Here is a 15354-nt window from a genome sequence, read left to right on the forward strand (position 1 = left end):
TGGAATTGGTCAAGATAGCTCCAAAAAATTGAAACGGTTTAAAATAAATTACAGGATGAACATCAATCACTTCAAATTATTCTGTTTTTATTAACACAAGAGATTCTGCAGATGTTAGTAATCTGGTTACCCTTTCACCTCTTCTCTTCTCCTCACCTGCCCATCACGTCCTTCTGGTTTCCTTCCTTCTATAGGCCACTGCTCTGTCCTATTAGATTCCTTCTTCTTCAGCCCTTTCTCTCTCCCACCTATCACCTCCCAGCTTCTTGCTTCATCACCCACCTTCCCCCTCACCTGGTCACACCTATCACCTACCAGCTTGTACTCCTTCTTCCCCACCCCCCCACCACCCCACCTTCTTATTCTGGCGTCTGCCCCCTCATTCCCAGTCTTGAAGGGTCTTCATCCGAAATGTCGACTGCATATTCCCCTCCAGAGATGCTGCCCGGCTTGCTGAGTTTGCCCAGCATTCTGTGCGTGTTGCTTTTTTATTAACAGGAGTGACATCACTGGAACTGACGGAGATAGTACACACTGATATGCATAAATTACTTGGTGAAATTACAGGTATTTGTCCGTTTTATGAAGATTTCACATAAATAAAGTTGGCATTAAAATGCACTTCAAAAGAAATGTTTGATATATGAAAAAGAATGCTCACTGATTCACAATTAGAAGGGTTTGGGAACAAGTAATTACTGTAGAGCTGTGGTGAGCCTTCAATTCTAACCACAAGAAAAACGTTTCTCATTTTGGTACTGAAGTGACTGACATATACCATGTACGGTTACAATAAAATGCCTGCTTTCAGGATGCTGCAATAATGAAAACCAAGGAAATGCAAGGGAAGTTACCAGGTCGCGGACTAATTGGACAGCTTGTTCACAAAGCTCACATATGCAGAAAATGCTGAAGGCTCCCTTTAACGATCTCATATATTACAGCTCTAATATCTGGAGATTCTGTTAAATATACAAACATCAGCCTCGGATACCACTGTTGGAACTCAGTCCTTGAGAGAGACTCACATTCAGTGGTGATGTAACTATAACCTCAGCTACACTTTTCCACCTGCTTTGGTAACCTTTCACTCTTTTCTTGTCAAGAATCTCCCAGCTCTAATGTCAAAAGGACTTTGCTTCCAGTATACCTTGAGTAGGAGGTTTCCAATTATCATCCAAGACAAAAGCTTCACATTCTTAAGTGGTTCACAAGAGTAAGCATTCCCTGTCAGAACCCTTACAATTTTAAACGCTTCAATCTAGTTACCATTCACGCAGATTTAAGCTGCCCGTTAAAAATATCTGTGTAAGAAATGTTCCTTAAATGGCTTCTAATGTATTAACATTCCTATAGTTATCATTAAGACAGGTGACAAACACAGTACACAATACTCCAGAAATGTATCATCCATGTTCCATGAAACTAAAGCATAATTATCCTTTTTTTTTGGAATTGGAATTGGTTTATTATTGTGAAAAGCTTGTCTTGCATGCTGTTCATACAGATAGATCATTACATAGAGCATTGAGGTAGAACAAGGTAAGACGCTAACAATACAGAATAAAGTGGAGTGCAGGTAAACAACACGGTGCAAGATCATAACAAGATAAATTGTGAGGTCAAGAGTCTGAATTATTGTACTAGGGAACCATTTAATAGTCTTATAACAGTGGGATAGAAACTATCCTTGAATCTGACAGTACATGCTTTCAGACTTCAGTGTTCTGCTCGATGGAAGAGGGGAGAAGGGAGACAGTCCACAGTTGGTAGGGGGTATTTGATTATGCTGGCTGCTTTACTAAAGCAACAATCTGTTAAGATTCCCTAATTATTCATATACCAGCTTACTGGCCTTTAGAGAATCATTCACAAGACATAAGAAATAGGAGCAGGAGTAGGTCATCTAGCTCCGCCATACAATAAGATCAAGGCTGATCTGACCATGGACTCAACTCCACTTACCTGCCTTTTCCCCCATAACCCTTAATTCCCCTACTATGCAAATATCTATCCAACCTTGCCTTAAATATATTTGCTGAGGTAGCCTCCACTGTTTCATTGGACAGCGAATTCCACAGGTTCACCACTCTCTGGGAAAAGCAGTTCCTCCTCATTTCTGTCCTAAATCTACTCCCTGAATGTTGAGGCTACGTCCCCTAGCTCTAGTAGCAGAATTAGGCCATTCAGCCCATTGAGTCTGCTCCATCATTCTATCATGGCTGATTTACTATTCCTTTCAACCCCATTCTCCTGCATTCTGTCCATAACCTTTAACACCCTGACTGATCAGGAACCTTTCAACCTCCATTCCAAATACACCCAATGACCCGGTCTCCACAGCTGTCCATGGCAACAAATTCCACAGATTCATCACCTTCCAGCCAAAAACACTCCTCCCCATCTCTGTTCCAAAGGATGCCCCTCCACCCGAGGCTATGCCCTCCCAGTCCCAGACCCCCTTACCACACGAAACATCCTCTCCACATCCACATCCACCCAGGCTCTTCAGCACTTGATAGGTTTCAATGAGATCACCCACCCCCAAACTCCAGCAGGTACAGGCCATCAAACACCCCCCACATGCTAACCCCCTAATTCCCAGGATTACCCCCAAACCTTCTCAGACCCTCTCTAATGCCAACAGAAACCCCCTCCCCAGGCAAAGGTCCAAAAATTACACTTCAAATATGATCTGTAAGGACCCACAAAGCCTCAGTATCACATCCCTGCCCCTATGCTCTAATCCTCTCGAAATGAATACCAACATTGCATTGACCTTCCTTTCCTGGGTTTGTAATGCCGGATACCAAAGGGCATGCATTTAGGGTAAATAGGGTAAGGTCCAAAGGGAATGTGTAGATCAAGCACTGCCAGGGGTGATATGGAGGCAGATATAATAGAGGTGATCAAGAGACTCTTAAATAGGAACATGGATGTTCAGGGCATGGAGGGAGTTGGACTTTGTGTAGGCTGAAGAGATACGTTTGGTTTAAATTCAATGAAGTACCCAGATACCTTAACATTTTCAGATTTTCAATCAAAGTTTATAAAATTATGACAGATGTTAGGGAAATAAATTTGCAAAGGAAATTCAATTAAAGTTGGTCACAAATAAATTGGACACGGACTTCGAAGTGACTAGAGAGTACCTTTATTCATGAATCTGGGAAGGATGACTCCCTAACGGTGCGACCGACAAGTCTTCCAAAGGACAATAGTCAAGCCTTTCTAAACATGCTTACAGAAAGTCAATTACATCAGTCAAAGTTTTAAAAAATGTCCATCCTGTGCGGTTTATCAATCCCCACAGAAATGCCAGAGATAGTCTCTTTTTCTGCCCACAACACAGAGGTGGGTTGTCAGAACATCCCTGAAACTGCAATAGATTATTGCAAGCGTGCTGAGGACCCAAGCCAAATGGTGGGTCTTTATTTATGATATACAGAAGGTTCATTAAATCCTTACATCCAGTAAGCCATTAAAGTACAAATGTATAATTTGTTTTAAATGTTAGTACCTGACAGGTGAAGAAAAACCAGAACACTTTCTTAATTGTCAGAGACATGACAGCCCACAGGGTCCTCCCTATAACCTATAACCTACACTGTCTTCGTCTTGTTTACACAGCTGTGTTATGCACTATGGCCAGCTCTAGACATATTGCTAATTAAAGGAAGGTGCGGGATGTTAACAACTCGGATATTTTAACCGGTTATTCAGAATTTTCTTTCACAAAGTTGAAAGGAGATGTGTGGGCAAGTTTTTTTTACACAGGGAGAGGTGGGTGCCTGGAATGGGCTGCCACAGGGAGTGGTTCAGGCAGTTGTGGTGGTGGCGTTTAAGAGGCTGTGAGATAGTCATCAGAACATGCAGAGAATGGAGGACGTGGATCACTAGCCAGTAGAAGGGATTTACTTTAGTATGAAATCATGGGTTCCTGTGTAGTACTGTTCTGTATTTTCAGCTTCCTTTCATTACTTATGTGACATTCCCCTTCCTTTCTTTTTATTTTCTGATCACAATGGACCAATTCATCATTTTCCCCATTATACCTCAGACACTATATCATTGCCCATTCACTATCCCACCTCCATCCCTCTGCACACTCCTTATGTCCTCTTCACATTACCACTCATATGCATTCATCCACAAGTTAAACACACACACGACACAAACACATGCGCGCGGGCACACACACACAACACACACACACACACACACACACACACACACACACACACACAACACACACACACACACACACACACACACACTTCAGTGCCTTCCCCCAAATCATTTATACAAGTTTTAAAGCTAAGCGCTTCCTTCTCATCCATGTGGCATACTCCAAAAAAGCTATTTATATCCTATCTATTAACCAGCCAATCTTCTACCTACTTTAGGACTTCTATTTCTTGCAATAACTTTTCTTGTGGCACTTATTGAAAATGAGGCAGGAGAAATAATAACGGGAATGGAGATGGCTGATGAACTAAATGAGTATTTTGCATCAGTCTTCACTAGCAGTCTGCCTGATGTTGTAGTGTCTGAAGGAAGAGAAGTGGGTGCAGTTACTGTTACAGGAGAAAGGTGCTCAAAAAGCTGAAAGACCTACAGGTACATAAGTCCGCCAGACCAGAGGAACTGCACCCTAGGGTTCTGAAAGAGCTAGTGTTAGAGACTGTGGTGGCATTAGAAATGATCTTTCAAAAAAAAAAATCACTGGACTTTGGCATGATGCCAGAGGACTGGAAAATTGCAAAGGTTACTCCACTCTTTAAGAAAGGAGGAAGACAGCAGAAAGGAATTTAAAGACCAGTTAGCCTGCCCTCAGGGGTTGGGAAGATGTTAGAGTCAATTGTTAAGGATGAGGTGTTGGAGTACTTGGTGACACAGGACAAGATAGTACAAAGTCAGCATGGTTTCCTTCAGGGAAAATCCTGCTTGACAAACCTGTTGGAATTCTTTGAGGAGATTACAAGTAGGATAGATAAAGAGAATGCAGTGGATGTTGTATATCTGGACTTTCAGAAGGCCTTTGGCAAGGTGCCACACATAAGGCTGCTTTCTAAGTTAAGAGCGCATGGTATCACAGGAAAGTTACTAACATAGTTACAGTTACTTGGCTCCAATCTCTGTGTTCATGCTCTTTGTACACAGGAATAGGAGCACAAACTTACTGCCCTACAAACTGCCCAACTGAGATTCTGCTGCAGATAAAGTAGAACCAGTGGATTTATCTTGTGCAAACTGTCCATGAGGACCTTATGTAAAAATCCCAATGCACAGCAATATTACATTATATTAATTTTTATGTAATTGGTCATTAAAATGTTGATATTTATTTGATATTATTAGAACAGAGTTAATGCCAAGCGGAAAACTTCTGAATCCCACAGCACATTGGACAGAAATCGCGAGTCCCAGAAGTATTAGTCTATTCAAGGTATGATAAAAGGGAAGTGGATCAATATATATTAATGAGCTCATGAAGGACTATAGAAACAGCATTATTGTTCAACTTATGTTCTCCATGGAAAACTGGCAAGAAAAGAATTTCTTAAAATGGCATTGTTATTAACAATTGTGTTACAGTTGTTAAGACTAATGAGACTGTTTCATCCAAGAGCTACCAGATGTGCAATGGGTTAATTGTCTCCTTGAATAGTATTCCATTGCAGGATACTACAGGTGCACTGTGACACTCGAAAATCATTGAAGGATTTGGGATTACTCAGATTAAATATCCTACCACTACAACCCATATTTTTATCTGTTTCTTTCTTATTCACAGGCTGAGCCAGCATTTAATTGTCCATCCCTATTTACCCTGGAGAAGGTGGGGGTACTTTCTTGAACTGCTGTACCCTTTGGGATGTGGGTGTACCCACAACAGTGCTAGCAGTGGATTCCAGGATTTTGGCCCAGCGATAGTAACAGTGTGCTCCCATGCTTTCGTTGTCCTGGTTCTTCCAGCTGGTAGAAGTCCCAGGTTTGGCAGGTACTGTCTAAGGAGTCTATCCAAGAAGTAAGGATAATTTGTAGCTAGAAAGCTAACAATGCACGTTGCATGTTTATGTGCATTGATCTCTCTCTGACTGTTTGAGAAAAAATAGCAGGTTAATGAAAATCTGGGACAAGTTAAAACTAACTGCTTAGGTCCACTAGGAGATGTTGGGGGTATTTGGGGCTGCAGGCTTAATAAAATGTTAATGGCATAGCCCATCACAAACTGAATAAAGTAAGCAAAAATGTTTACAATAGTAGAATTCTCCTTACTTGGTTACTTTGAAGATTCTGAGTAATCGGAGAGCTCTCAGAACGCTTATCCCAAATGAGGTACCTGGCTTGACAGCTGCCCAAATGACTTCAAAAATACTACCAACTATCACCTGAGAAAATACAACACATCTTGAGTTCGTGAGCTATCAACATTAATAATTTCACTGGCTGCTTGCAAGCCAACAAGATTAATCTTACCCCAAAATCAAAACAGTTGAATGAAGAATGGAAGTAGTTTCTTGGGCCCAAACCATACATCTTCAAGGACATCTCAGTTAGAAAAAGCCCAAGGAAAACAAACTCAGCAAAATCTGAAACAAAAATGAAAGTTTATATTCTCAGGTACTTAACTGTTTATTTGCCCTACCCTGAATTGATGCAACAGATTCTGCTTTTAATATCCCAAACTCAGATAATCTCTCACATAAAGAAGGGTATCCTAATCAATCTTATATTAGTTTTAAATTATCCATTTATTAATTTAGAGAATAATACTAAAACACATTAAGTAACTGGAAACTGAAGAGGGAGGACAAAAGGGCTAAGGTTCATTGTGAAATAAAGACCTACAGCAAGGGTAAGGCTCTTACAAGGATAGAGAAAACATCGAAATAGTTCAAAGGAAAAGTGTAACAAGAAGAAACAAAGAGTCTAATTCTGACAGATCAAGTGAGCAGAGATACCAAATTAATATTTCATTATCAAAATTTCAATAACTTTTAGTAATAAAATGGCAGAGCAGACTCGATGGGCCGAATGGCCTACTTCTGCTCCTTTGTGGTCTTATGGTCTTATAACTGTTACAAAGAAACTGGTCCTGTAAAACCTGCCAGAACTCAAAGTGGATTAAGTGATGCAGTTCAGAGGCAAACGTCCCAGGACACTGAAAGATTGAGAAAGGAAATGAGAAGATGGTTTGAAGTTGCAGTGAAGTCAATGGTGCTGCAGGTGGGACAAGGGGTACATGTGTAATAGGTTGAAGTCAAGGTTGCTATGGGAATGAGTTGTTCATGAGTCGGCTAGAGATTGACAAAAAGAGTGTGATGTGTTGCAAATAGCAGGGCAAGGAGTGCTTATGGAGAGCAGAAAAATGTAAATGAACTGGAAAAAATAAACTGAGCCAGTATTGCAGACCAACACTAACAGCAGAAATGGCCAGAGCAATGAGCAGAGAAAGTGTCATTAGAAGCTGGAGAGTTCAATACTGAATCCAGAAGGCTACAAAATGCCTAGACAGAAGACGTGCTGCTGTTCCTTGAGCCTGTGTTGGGTCTCAGTGTCACAGAGCAGGAGACCATGGGCAGGTGAGACAGAGAAAGAGATTAGGCTGAATTAAAATGGTGGGCACTGGAAGCTCATGGTCTCTCCTGTGGATTGAGCTCAGGCAGTCTGAAAACCAGTCACCGAGTCTGCATTTCCAGCGCACTGGTTTGGAAGAGGTTCCACTTGAATTGTGGATTCATCTGGAAATACTATTTGGCTCCCTGGATGGAGGAAATGAAAGGGATGAGAGAGCAAGTGTTGCATCTGCTGCTGTGGCAGCGAACTGTTCCACAGGGAAAGCTGTGATATTGTTGGGTTTGCTGACCGTGAAGTTCTAAACCAGACAAATCCATTTAGCTCTCAGATATAAATAGTCACGAGTACTCTCACTAAAGGGAGATAATACTGTAACTATTTAATCTTCAAAAACTACTTTACTTTCCTGTTTATTCTCCACAGTGAGTTTAGCTGCCAATACCCACTATTCCAGACACCCCACCCTGCAAGAACTCATTTCAGGCAGGTAGCACCATCAATTTGCAGGAGACTCCCGGAACTTCTGGGAGAGGTGGGATGTCTGCAATAGAGTAGCTCCTTAGCAGCTAGCCAGCTAGTTTAAATAACATTAGCTATGCTAATGAACGAATGACACCTGTTAAACTCACCTCAACATGTCTTTTACAGTTTTAACCCACCATGGGCAATAGAAAAGTCACTGTTGCAAACAGTACAGTGAGCAACACTGTCATTATTCTTGACCCCTATTAGGCAAGGGTACACTTTAGTGTAGTCTGGAGTGATGTACGTTTTATATTTTCTTTTTTTGGAACACTCTGCCATGGCGCGCTCTCTCTCTCTCTCTCTCTCTCGCTTGCTCACTGTCAAAAAAATCGATTTCCGGGATATTGTACATAATTTGCAGGCATCAGGGAGCCACTATCACTATGCGGGAGACTCCCAGAACCTCCGGAAGAGGTGGGATATCTGCTATTCGAGCAGTGGGTTCTCTCTCCCTATCAAGGAGAAGATACTTCCAGCTAACTAAGTGGTTTAAAACACAGTTCATTTGTATTTTCAGTGATACACTTTTAAATCCAAACCACATTCTGAAAACACAGTTAAAACTCACAGAGGAATTCTATCTTATCTTGAATCTTGAAACATTATAAAACATTTCCAACTACAAACCATTTCCTAAAACACAAATGATTTCTAAAACTCAAAGCAAAAAGCAGCAAGCCCAAAGAAGTTCTCAAACACAAATGATAAAGGACAAAACATTTCTTTGGTATAATGGACTAAACATGAAGAATTTCCAAAGCACAGGTACAATTCCTATAAGCTAAAAAGACATACCCTCGAGTTGCAGACGAACGAGTCGTCTGTCGCAGGAACCGAAGCTGGAGGAATGAATCCTTATTCACCCCTTGTTTCTTTCATTGGTTCTTGATGTTCTTTACCCCATTCCAAAAGAAGCCGAAACTGCTCTATACATTTATACTTTTTTTCAGCCACTTGGGTGACCTCACACGTATATGATCTTTCCTCAGATATCCTTTTAACACAAATGGTCTCAAAAACACTTTCGGACACAAAGACCTCAGCTTAACATTCACACCACAATTAATGCTGTAAATGCTGTGAAAGCTAACTTCCTTGAGCACATAAAACCCTTCCAACTATAAACACATCAAATATTGATAAGTTAAATAATATCATCAATCTGTTCTGTAAGCTTACTTGAACTAAGCAACATAGGAGTCAGCTTGTCTGTTTGAAAGAACCCAAGTTAAACAACTGTTGCCTTATACTGCATCCTTGAGCAATAATAAAGCAGGCACAGTGACTAGCATCTCCTTGCCACAGAGTTTCTACTATCTACAAAGCTTATTTGCAAAGTGATTCTACAGACAATACTTTTTTAACTTCAATCTGATTACTGCTTTCCATTTACACTTTAGGAAGTGAAGGTTGACTTCCATTTAGCACCAGAAGTTAAACAAACTGTTAGTTGTAAGTCAATTACATCTGTTTCTGATCTTACAAGTGGCAGCTGTTATTTAGAAAGCAAGCATAGCAAATATGAGATAGAAGCTAATATCTATCACTGGTAAAGATGAACAAGGGAATGGTGAGTCAAGAATCATAGGGTACCCTCAAAATGCTGGAAGGGAAGGAGTAGAAATTGTGAAGAGTGATTCATTGAATGTGGACTGCCGAATGGAAGGGCTGGGAGGAGAGATCTGTTTTGGCTCTGTCCAAGGAGACAAGGGGTGAGAGCAGAGGTGTGGGAAAATTATGATTTGTACTCAAGGGGCCTGTCCACCATGGTGGCGGGCAAGGCATAACTCAGGAATATGTCTTGCATAATGTTTCATCAGAGACGGAGGAACAATGAGACTGGAATGGAGTCGTTACAGGAGGTAGGGTGAGAGGAAGTGTAGTCAAGGTCGTGGTGTGAATCTATGGTCTTGTAATAACAACGACTGATGCTTTAGCCCTAGGTTGCCATTTCCTCCAACAATGCAATTAATATAAAGTAAAGGTTGAGAGCACTTTGAGTTACAAAATGGATCAAGCACTAACAACGGGAATTTTCAAAAGTCATTTTTGAAGGTAAAGTGACCAAGTATAAAGCATTGATCTCTGTCTTACGCTGGGGTATTGGTGGAGTATTACCTAACCTGCTGTCTTGCTCATGCAGCTCGGTTCCACAATCAGATGACCAGATTGAGGAAGCCACTGTAATCGCGTTTAACCCTGTCTACTCCTGGGAACCATCCCACAGACATGAAAGGTCGCAATATGTAGCATAAGTTGTGGTCACCCTGATTTACAGAAGATCTATATTTTTCAAAAATTCTTTCCAATAATTGAGAAACTTAATCTTGCATAGATTTTTTTTTACATTTATGTTCAAACTCAATGGTTTCAAGATTACCAGTTTTAAAAAGTGATCATGACTAAAGCAAGCATTGCGTACATTTGCAAAGTCATGTCCTGCATGGTCGGGATCTATGGGTAACACACTGCATTGGTGTTTAATCTGAATCCGATCAAGTCGGCATTGACAAGTGGGAGAGGAGTAAAAATAGTGCGGTCTCTCCCAAAGGAAGAAGTATTCTGTGACATCTCCCAGAAATCCAGCAAACCCCTGCTGAGTAATCTTATTTGTAACTCTGAATAAATCATCCTTTACCCAAGTGAAGTGAAATTCCTCTTTAAACACAAAGATAATGAGCTTGACAGTTTTCTTTGGAATCAATGAACCGAATATTTTAAAGGAAAGTGAAAAAGTACATGAAAATAAGCTGTGCACACACTTACATAGTGCTTCAGTGAGCCACAGTGGCTGATCATAGTGGACAATGGCAACACAAAGCGTGTTCAGCCCCACCACGCAGAGTACTATCCAATAAAAACTCTGTGATTTCACCATGCGCCTAATAAAGAATCGAAACCTCTTCTCTTTTCTTCGGAAGTAAGAAGACCTCTCATTTTTAACACTTTTCAGGCTGGGCCGGGTGAATCCTGGGAAAAGCGAGAAAAATTGAAATAAAATTCAATACGTCCGCACAGACTTCGTAAACTTCAGATCATGTTCTACAGAAGAATTTGTTCTGAACTCAAGCGATGCCCAGAGGCTTAACCTTATTTTAAAGCTAAATATGTCATTAAGATTTTCTGGAATACAGTAGGGAGAGTGTTTTGACCATGAGCTTTTTTTTGTTCAGCATCTTGAAAGCTCATTTGTAACTGCTTATTTCAAATCTGCTTTTGTGCTTTCTAAATAAGCATAATTATGCATTCAGTCTCTTTTGAACGAGCTGCTGTCAGTTAATTGATCATGACAGCACCAATTTCATTTTAATTACTGGCTGGTAGTGGAATCAAAGGTCCTAGGTATATTATGGGTAAACAATCAGAGCCTCTGCAGGAACCAACGTTCACTGTAAACACAAGAGATTCTGCAGATGCTGGAAGCCTTGAGCGACACACACAAAACGCTGGAGGATTTCAACACGTCAAGCAGCACCTATGGAGGAAAATAGGCAGTCAAAATCTTGGCCCACAATCTCAACTGTTTATTCCCCACCATAGATGCTGCCTGACTTCCTGATTTCATCCAGCATTTTGCGTGTGTGGCTCAGGGTTGTCTGCAATACTAGTTTGTGGGGAGGAGGAGAGTGAATTGTGTCGGGCAGCTGATCAGGGCTGAGGAGATGAAAGTAATCCAGCAGGCTGCTTGACTGGTTGAATCAGGACTGGGGGAGTGGAAACCCTTGGTATCCCTTTGGATCTCCAGCGAAATAAGCTCGGGGGCAGCTTGTTGGAGAGTTCAGAGTGAGCACAAGTAAACAGAGCAATGTAGCTCATAATTGGCAGTAAGTTCCCAGCCTTATCGTTAGCCATAACTGGGACAGGTGAACGGGCCTCTCGTTGATATGTATGTTTATTTCCAAGATATGCGGCACCGGGGCAAGAAAGATGTCTTCAGATCTTCCAGCCCACTGCACCCTTCAGTTAGATCTGTACCATACTCCATTTACCCGTCTCTCTTCATAACCATTAATGCCCTATCTAACAACAGCAAAAAATCTACCAGTCTGAGTGCAGAATTTTTTAATTCACCACCAACCTCAACAGCACCTACAGGAAAATTACTATTGCAATCAGTACTGAATATTCCTGTAGAACAGATGTGAATTGGTGAAAACATAGTCCTTCTCTGTTCCTATGCCTCCTGCATCTAATGTCTGGTTACAGCTAAGCCTGAAATGCTTTGATGAGGCCAGGTTTAAAAAACATGCCATACTCCAACAAGATCGTTCCAAAAGTTCATTAAGAAGGACATGATCACTTTCCTATCTTGATCTGAAATCATTCTGCACCTTTGCCTTTCACCAGTATTGAAAGTCACTTCTAGCCAAGTAACAGGGCCCCTGACAGGAGGGCCAGAGATGCCCTGGGCAGTGGGCAGGCACGAGACATTCACCGTCAGACAAGCCAAGTGGTTGTTCCCAATTACTCCGATCTTCTCTCCACTCTGTCAGAACACTGCTTCCACCTGATACAAAGCCGAGCTGAGACTGAGGGGCCTAGTGTGCAGATGAAACCAGGACCTTACTCTCCATGGGCATGTTACTTTACCAGTTGACTGATGTTCCAAAATCATCTCGATAGAGTCTAACTCTGCCGTGCATTCTTTTAATATAATGGGTGTGAATTTTAACATGCAGAGCTTAAATAGAACAGTAATTATTTCAAAATATTTCATGAGCACCTGGCAAACAACATCCAAGTGAACTGATTACTTAATTCCCCTGCTTATGTGTCAAAAGCAATCAGTCTCTCAGCAATTTTAAATTGCTTGTTCTGGGAACATAATGCTTTAAATGTCTAAGTTGTTCAAAACTGAACTGAAGCCTTTGTTTTCGGACAAACATTTCCTTCAGAAAGATGTGTTCACAAAGCAAGCTTGTTTAACATTGGTACATGGAACATAGAGAAAGTACAGGCCCTTCGGCCCATAATGTTGTGCTGACCTTTTTATTCTACTCCGAGATCATTCTATCACTTCTCTCCCACACAGTCCTCTATTTTTCTTTCATCCATGTGTCTATCTATGAGTTTCTTAAATGTCCCTAATGTATCTGCTTCTACCATTACCCTGGCAGCATATTCCATAGACCCACCACTCTCTGTGTAAAGAACACCTGCCTCTGACATCCTGTCTATACTTTCCTCCAATCACCTTAAAATTGTGACCTCTTGTATCAGTCATTTTTTTGCCCCGGTTACCACGTAAATGAGATGCTGAGATGTGAGAACATTCGCACATAGCCTATGTCATGCTGATGTGCTGAAAGATTGCTGATGACATGACATGCCCTGCTACACACTTCCAAAAGCGATCTCGTTTATCCTGATGCTGCAGTTGTTTTTTTTTAAATCTATGCGTGCTTTGAAGGATTAAAAAGAGATTGAAATGGAGATCTGGTAGGAGTCTGGTTGTATTATTCAACCAGCACTGTGATGGTTAGATTGTCTGCTCAATGACATATTTTAAACTACAAGAACTGGGCAATTTCAATACTAGACAGTAGTTGGGAAGTTGATGGAAGATTCGCAGATAGAATGTAATCCAAACAAGTACAAGGTGATGGGCTTTGAGAAGTCAACAAAGATACAGTACATGGTGGAGCACCAAGGAATGTTGTGTCCCAAAAGTCAACCTGGCCTCATAGGTTGATGGGGTGGAGAAGAAGCCATATGACATGCTTGTCTTCACTTGTTAGAGCAAATAAGAATTGGGATGGAATGTTTCAACATTATGAAGTACTGGTTAGATCATATTTGGATTATCGTATGCAATTCCTGTCACCACACTATTGGAAGAATCTGATTGTGCTGGAGAAAATGCAGAAGGAATCAGCCAAGTTGGTACCCCGATTGGAGGACCTCAGTTATGGGGAGAAGTTATGTAGGATGGGCCTGTCTTCCCTGGAACATAGGAGGATGAGGAGTGACCTGATAGAAACTTATAAGATGACAGGCATAGGCAGGGTAGACAGAGTAGGGTCAATCTCTTTTTCCCACGATGGAGGTCTGCAAGACACAAAGGACTTGGAAAGAGGTGCTGAGGAGTAAGGTTTTTTTACACAGAGTGGTTGATATTTGGAATGCGCTGCTCAGGGAGGTGGTGGAGTTAGATGCAATCATTGTGTTTCAAAAATATTCAGACAGACATTAAAATAGGCATAGAATTATACAGTCTTAATGTGGACAAATGGAATTAGTGCAGATGGGCAGAAGTGTCAGCATGGACGTGGAGGGCTGAGGGATCAGATTCTGTGCTGTACAACTCTAAGATATGAATGTAATAATTAAATAAAAATGGGAATATTGAGTCATAATAGAGACTACCAGGCTGCTGTTCGAAGTCCCAGTTGCTCTCTGAAAAGGGCGACAAGCTTTTCAACTCATGAGCAATCCTGGGAATGCTCACATCCCAGGAATGTCAGCAGGAAATAACAAATTGACATTACCAAACTCACACACCAGCGGTGCCCACTTGGAGCTATTAGGTGCCACATTTCAGACATCACTGTGAAGAAGATTCATTTTTATATAACCTGGTTGACCAATTTGTGATTGCATTCTTCCCTAAACCAGAGACATCGAGGCAGCTGCAGGAGAGCGCCAAGAACTTCAGTGTCAAAAGAATCAGTGGAGGGAAATAGGAAAGTAAAGCAAAAGACCACATAATGACATTTCTGTTGTTAAAATTTGATGGCTCTTTGATTTTTTTTAGTTCTTATGGTTTAAGATTGCCAGCTTAATCTGCGGAGTTTGTGACCTGAGCTGCCTTGTTATTCACTAAGCCATGGTCAGATGAAAGAACAATTCCTTGTATATCCATCTTAAGTACAGTCATTCTCTGTTAATTGTAAGTAGTTCAGAGTAATTACATAGTAGTGGAAAAAAGCCTCTAGTGCTATTCTGTTCTAGTAGTTTGGCTTGACTTATTTGATAATTTGAAATAGTTTAGCAGGGGGAAAAAAGCAAAATTAGCATCAGAATGTAGAGAGATTATTAAATTTGCTGACATTTTCTTAATTAATTTAACCTTTATAATACTTAAACAGTAATAGCAATAGAATACACTTAGAGGCCACTTTATTAGGTACACCTGTATACCTACTCGTTAATGCAAATATGTAATCAGCTAATTATGTGGCAGCCACTCAATGCATAAAAACATAATTATTATTACTTTTTTTTTCTCTGCTAGATTATGTATTG

At 40.9% G+C, this 15354-nt stretch overlaps 1 protein-coding gene across 3 annotated transcripts in view; it reads right to left on the bottom strand.

Annotated features, from left to right (window-relative positions):
• Window positions 1-15354, bottom strand: part of LOC134359997 (probable voltage-dependent N-type calcium channel subunit alpha-1B) — a 910000-nt gene that overhangs the window by 226833 nt on the left and 667813 nt on the right. For all 3 annotated transcript variants that reach the window (XM_063073960.1, XM_063073961.1, XM_063073962.1), the window contains 3 exons: window positions 10876-11079; window positions 6484-6596; window positions 6283-6395 (listed from right to left, as the gene is read on the bottom strand). In XM_063073960.1, the coding sequence (XP_062930030.1) occupies window positions 6283-6395; window positions 6484-6596; window positions 10876-11079 (430 nt within the window). The remainder of the gene's footprint in view (window positions 1-6282; window positions 6396-6483; window positions 6597-10875; window positions 11080-15354) is intronic.

Source organism: Mobula hypostoma, chromosome 21 (assembly GCF_963921235.1).
Source record: "Mobula hypostoma chromosome 21, sMobHyp1.1, whole genome shotgun sequence".
Taxonomy (NCBI): Eukaryota; Metazoa; Chordata; class Chondrichthyes; order Myliobatiformes; family Myliobatidae; genus Mobula; species Mobula hypostoma.